Consider the following 6,286-nt stretch of genomic DNA (forward strand, 5'->3'; position numbering starts at 1 on the left):
TGATCAAGAGGTGGATTTTTAATGGATTTAGTACTCAAATAAATCTGGATGTCATTCCCATAGCTAGTACTTGGAATATGTAGGTGCTTCTGCCCCATGTTAAACAGCTGCAGTGCCATCCTCCACCCTTCACTTTGGGCTGTATTGCAAATTGAAATGGAGCTAACAAACTGTTTTCTTTAACTCTTATTATGTTTGAATATTGTGATTACTTTAATTACATTAACCCAATTAGGTTCCCTATTATCCATATTTTTCCTCAACACACTAGTTTCCTGCTTAAAATGATTTATCAAATGTCAGATAAAATCTATTTAATTAATTTGCCAGATATATATTTATGCCTTTTTGACCTTTGACTTTAAAACCTGTAATAGTATTCAGCCCATTCCATACAGAGCCAAGATTATTCATTCTCAACTCCATTTCCAATATATATATATATATTTCAAAGATACAGAAAGACACACATTCCAATAATAGACAGATACACAGATCCAACCAAAATAATCAAAATCAGTGAGAATAAACAGAAGTAAACACCATAATATTGAAAGAAGGAAGGCTGAAGGCTGCAGTGCAGATAGCCATACAAGGAGTTAACAGCAATTCCTGATTTGATTCCATCCCTATCCAATGCATCATGGCAGCGGTCTGTTCAAGAGAAATGATGTCATAGTAAAACAGCAACTGCGAGAGTTGTATGTTGGCATTGTACCTGTTGTCTACAATGGTCCTTTTGCTGCAGTTAAACCAGCAAATATCGAACGTTTTTGAGCTAATGTAAAAGACTCACAGAACAGACAGACAAGGATTATTGGTGATAGGAGTTCCAAGTACAACATATGCAGGAATGTGCTGACCGTCGGTGTTAAACATCAGAATAGGGTATGGGAAGCCTACCCATTCTGTTGTAAGTGTGGCATGGTATAGGCCCTGTTTAAGTACCTAAAGTTAATCAGATCATGAGCAAGCTTCTTTGAGGTAACAGTCAAATTAGGCCATATCCGGCCCCATATAGGCCGGACTTTACAAAAATACAAAGTACTGGATGTTTGTGATCTGATTGCAAACATTTATTGCAGTGATTTCATATTGCATGCAGTGAACAGCCATTATTGCGCATAACCATAGTTCATTGTTCTGCAATTTATTATACTCTGGTAGCTGGGTTACCAGTGGAGTGGTACCAGACAGATATGGAAGGTGCTGTCAGTTAGACAGAGGCCTTTCATTTGGAGTTCAATGGCTTCAAGTTTCACACACTGTGGTACAGTCCACATGTATACACAGTCTGTCTGAATTAGCTGATTACTCTATTACTCTTCTCTGACAGGCCTGAACTGGTTGATGGTTCTAGAACCCTCCTGTGATCATTCTGAACTGACTTATGGTTCTACCCCTTACAGTGTAGGGCAGCTTTGCTCAGTCCTGCTGTGGTCACGTATCTATCTGAGTTAAGGATCAATGAAGGGTATCTAAAGGACCATGTCAGATGCTGAGCTTTAAGACTGGACAATCTGAAGGGAACTTCCAGGAATGACTGGAAGTCATGACTCTCTCTCGCTTTAGACATCTATTGTGTTATTTTAGCAAGATACAAGAGCACTGCTGAGCTTCCCAGACTAATTGTATTTAAAAAGTGGACAAAACACATCTGTTTTTGATATCTCAGTGAAAAACAGTATGACTGACAGACAAGAGGGGACCATGCACACTGAGGCTCCCCTGGGTGTATGTGTGTGTGTGTGTGTGTGTGTGTGTGTGTGTGTGTGTGTTTGGGTTGGGGGCAGAAGAGGACACGATGCAGCTCATGAGTAACCGCAGTGTCTCACAGTTCCAACATTGCACAATCTCAGCAGGCAGACTCTGGGCCCTTCTCTGTGAAGAAGGCAGTCCGAAATCATCATTACTGTCACCATAAAACCATCAATCCAAGCACTGGAGATACTAAAGTTTAGTACTACTTTTATAATCCTGGAGACAAAAACACCACATATTACATTGATCTGGACCTCAACGTATTATTCCAGAATGTTTCCACCTAATCTCTTTTCTACTACATCTCACTACTACAATTTGTTATTTTCCATGTACATAAAAAAAGAGGTAAAACATGTTGACAAACATATAATGGAAACCTACTAGAAACCTGTTGAATTCAATCAATGAACATTTTAAATATGTGATGGTATAAAACACTGGAATTTTTAAAGTCCCAGAGAATTCAGAGTAAATAAAAAAATGCTTAATTTTGATAAAGGTTTTGGGGGAGGTACTAGTGACATCAACGCTTATGCAAACAATTAAAAACACCCAGTTTATATCAAAAGCTAGAAAATCCTAGCAATGTACATGTAGACATTGGAAAGAATAAAATTATTAATAGTTTGTGCACCTGTACTGTGTGACCAAAAGACTCACACCAGCCTAACTAGAAGCCAATCCATGATGTTGATTTCCTGGGGCTAATGTTTGTTTCGGTGCGTTAGGTTTGGCATCCACCCAGTGGCAGGACGAATGCCTGGTCAGCTGAATGTGCTGCTGGCAGAGGCTGGAGTTCCATATGACGTAGTGCTGGAGATGGATGAAATCAATGAGGATTTCCCTGGTGAGCTTAACCATGCAATCCACCAGCAAGATGGACTTGAACAGCACAGTTGCTGTGCTATTTCACTGACAATCATCAACAGTCGAGAAACATGGCTGACTTTCAAGCATAGCACCAACATCACTGACGCTAACACTACGCAAATGTCACATCACAGCCAAGCATGGAATGTGTGTAGGGGGTGTATTGGGTGTCAACTCTGTGGAAAGTGTGGGCTGTGTTGGGTGTCAGCTCTAGGAACGGTGGGTGTGGGGTTTCACCTAGAACTCACATATAGGGCGTATTAATCTCTTTTGGCTGCTTTGGGCTAGTTAATTTTCTTTGAATTGAATTGCGGAGATTTGTCGCAAGTGATGGCCCAGATCTGTTGCGCTCCACTCTGCTCCAGTCCACGTAGATTTTTGCTTTCTAAATCTGAACTATCGGTCTCTTTTTAAGTCAACTCTGTGTGTGTCTCATGCAGAGACTGACTTGACCCTCGTTATTGGAGCCAATGATACGGTGAACTCGGCAGCGCAGGAGGATCCAAACTCCATAATTGCAGGGATGCCTGTGCTGGAGGTGTGGAAATCCAAACAGGTCAGAGGCTTCCAGCAGTGCCGCATGCTCCACAAACATGCAGTGCAACTGTGTTCCATATTGAGTGTGTTCTCTCATTGGTCCAGGTGGTTGTGATGAAGCGAACTCTAGGTGTAGGCTATGCAGCTGTGGACAACCCCGTATTCTACAAACCCAACACCTCTATGTTGCTCGGAGATGCCAAGAAGACCTGTGACAGCTTACAGGCCAAGATCAGAGACGCCTACTACTAACTCCTCCTCCACTGCCCCTTCTGCACAAGACAGCTTCAGAATTACAAGAATAATATTTCTTTAGAAAACAACCGTTTTAATTTTATTGTTTTTTCATGATAAAGTGCCTTTATGAAACAAATAAACCAAGTCATTTCAGGTGATCGCCTATAATTTGACACTTTAATTGCATGCACTGATTTGTAAATAAAATATTTAAGCTGTTACTAATATTGGTTGTGAATTCACTTTGGAAAATACAGCCTCCAGAAAACAAGTTTTGCGCCTTCTGTTCAGACATTTTCTGTGGCCCTGCCCCTCGTGCTGCAGAGTGCACTGTTCTGAGATCAGTTCAGTCCGACAACTGCTGCAGCACCGGCTTGCATTGTTGCATCCAGAGCACCATCCTGCTGGACTTCTCCAGTGTATGGTCAGTTCCTGGAGCAAGCGGCTGGCCTGGGGATGGGCGAGAGGGAATCCGGCATGTGTGTACTAGCAGCACTGCCTCAGCACATACTGTTCATTTGTTAATCCTCTTTGACCCTTGACCTCCATGTCAAGATTTCCCAGCAGCCTGCTTGGCTTTGTTGATAAGCTTGTGCAGGAAAGAGTAGAAGAAGAGCAGATTGTCATACTCTCCCTTATACTCTCTCAGTAGGCAGTGAGTATGGAAGTCCTTCAGGAAGTAATATATGGCTTCGATGGTGGCCAGATATGTGTCTGGAGAGCCTCTCTGGTGGCGCCAGAAACATGTTTTTCTAGACTTCAGTTCCACCTGTGGTAAGGCTGCAGAGACACCGGGAAAGAGAGTGTGACTCAGAGAGAGAGAAACTGAAGGAGTATATATGTATATGTAAGTGTGAAAGAGAATGTACATTTGAAAGAGTGAGTCTCCCGCATATCATGTTCATTAGTGTTAAAACAGGTTAAAACAAGCTGTGCGTGTGTTCCGGCAGGTGGCCGGGTGAAGCAGTGCCTGCGTTACGGCAGGTGCCTGAGTGAAGCTCTTTGCATTAAAGCAGTGTGTGATGGTGTGCATAAATACCCTGCAAGCGTTCATCTGTGATGATCCTGGTGGTCTGATTCCAGGTGCTGTCAATGAAAATGACTCTTTGAACCAGACTGCTGTACTTCTGTGAGTCAGGGGCACTGGTTTGGGCACCTGAGCTCTCTCCAGATTCATCCATCTTGAGTCTCTTGGTCCTCCTCTCCTCCGTAAGGCTGTCTGTTCGTCTTTTCCCTTTACTGTTACAGAAAAAAGCTGGCAGCTCCTCCACCATCATTGCATCGGGGCCTGGGAACACCAGGACGACCTGGGGGTGCAGAACATGGTAAATGCAGATTGAGTATAGTTTGGTGTGAATGAGTCTGTTTAACCTATGGCAGTTGGTCCATAGCACTCGCACGTTTTGGGTGTCACCATCCAGCTCTGGGATGCAGGGGTAGGTGTATATGGACACATCATCCGGCGCAATGAGCTTGGCATGCACGGCTGTGCTCTTTCCATCAGTCTCATTTGGGTGCTTGATGATGTCAATTTTCACAGGCAACTGAGAAAACAATAGAAAAATCTTCATCAGTATATTCTATGACATAATCCCACAATACACATCATTATACCTCCACACTCACTCTACAACCACAATATACAAACCATTATTCCCACATTATCTGCCCTTCCCCTGGGGCCTCCAGTATACACACCATTGGACCAACACTTCTATTACTGGATCTGAAGTCTCTGGCAGCTAAAGCTAAACAAATCTGCTGCAAAGGTTCTTGATAATATTATTTTATTATTTGTTTTAACAATAAAATATTACTAAAATGTAATATTTCTGCATTTCATAGTAACCTTTTTAAACCAATGTGATATACTCTACTCACATCGGTAAAAGTAAGTTTACGATGTCTTTTCGTTATTGTTAAACGCTCCTAACACTCACCTGTACCACGGGAATTTGCTGCGGATTCAGGCCTACTAAAGAACAGCACGTGTAACAGTAAAACATCCTCGAGCCGCCGCACGTGGAGCATTTCAACCTGCCGGTCTTCTGCGCCGTATAAAGCGCGTGGTGTGGAGCCAGCGCCAACCCCTGGAGTGCTTGGTCCGCTTGCTCGCGAATATCCCGCTGGTCTGACTGTTTCTCTTTTGTCTGACAAGTCTCCTGGGGTTTTGGTAGTTCGTCCGCAGTATTTTCAGACATCACTCCCAGTTAGCTAAATCACAAAGTGGGGGGAATCTTGGTAATCACGGAGGTTAAAAAAAAAAAAGGCTTGTTAGCTACCTAGCTAGCAACAGCGTTAATGTAACCGGCGCGCTCTACCGGTTTTCTAATGAACGACTTTTTATTAACTGTTAAAACATCTTACTTATAAGACATTTAAGTCCAGTGACGGATCGTCAGGTTATTAGTTAGGTAGCTAGGTTAGCTTTCTAGCTAGCGACAACCAGTTAGTTAGGTTAGCTAACGTTAGCTAGCTAATTTAGCTGACAACATCGAACCCAGTCAAACGGGATACGAACGATAACAATGACACCTACCTACCTTTCAGAGTATCCACACAGAATCCGTTAAACACAAACAAATATACTTTATTGATTATTAGTTATATAATTTTGAAGTTGATACCGTTTACACGGGAAACTGGGTGCATTCTAACCACTCTTGAAACACCGGAAACACTTATACATTTGGCAGGAAATGGACGTGTTTGTTTACTGTTACTAAGCAACAAGAGTAGTAGGCTCTAGCGGCGGGATTCTTTTGGTTATTTAGTTTTATTTGGGAGATGTCTAAGCAAGAGTTAGACGATAAAGAAAAGCCTATAAGCACATTTGGGGAATTTGTTCAATATCAAGGGCTGGTAAGGAAACGAGTGA

At 42.4% G+C, this 6,286-nt stretch overlaps 2 protein-coding genes across 6 annotated transcripts in view; one reads left to right on the forward strand and one right to left on the reverse strand.

Moving 5' to 3' along the window:
• The window catches only part of nnt2 (nicotinamide nucleotide transhydrogenase 2), a 32,091-nt gene extending 28,462 nt beyond the window's left edge, over positions 1–3,629 (forward strand). Inside the window, exons 19-21 of the mRNA XM_035525723.2 lie at positions 2,493–2,611; positions 3,075–3,190; positions 3,277–3,629. Coding sequence (XP_035381616.1) covers positions 2,493–2,611; positions 3,075–3,190; positions 3,277–3,423 — 382 coding nt within the window. The 3' untranslated portion in view covers positions 3,424–3,629. The remainder of the gene's footprint in view (positions 1–2,492; positions 2,612–3,074; positions 3,191–3,276) is intronic.
• A 39-nt stretch (positions 3,630–3,668) lies between these two features.
• Positions 3,669–6,097, reverse strand: dtwd1 (DTW motif tRNA-uridine aminocarboxypropyltransferase 1). 5 transcript variants are annotated; one of them, XM_027022797.3, is made up of 5 exons: positions 5,952–6,097; positions 5,349–5,622; positions 4,809–4,952; positions 4,448–4,715; positions 3,669–4,188 (listed from the first exon to the last, which is right to left on the reverse strand). In XM_027022797.3, the coding sequence occupies exons 2-5, from the start codon at positions 5,607–5,609 to the stop codon at positions 3,959–3,961; spliced, it is 903 nt and encodes a 300-aa protein (XP_026878598.1). In that variant the 5' UTR covers positions 5,610–5,622; positions 5,952–6,097; the 3' UTR covers positions 3,669–3,958. The 5 variants fall into 5 exon arrangements, with proteins under 5 accessions (XP_026878598.1, XP_026878600.1, XP_026878599.1 ...); XM_027022799.3 differs by having other exon boundaries at positions 5,349–5,645; positions 5,952–6,094; XM_027022798.3 differs by having other exon boundaries at positions 5,948–6,094.
• Positions 6,098–6,286: the final 189 nt, after the last annotated feature.

The sequence above is a fragment of the Electrophorus electricus genome, chromosome 6 (genome assembly GCF_041902795.1).
Source record: "Electrophorus electricus isolate QZ-2024a chromosome 6, ASM4190279v1, whole genome shotgun sequence".
NCBI classification, from domain to species: Eukaryota; Metazoa; Chordata; class Actinopteri; order Gymnotiformes; family Gymnotidae; genus Electrophorus; species Electrophorus electricus.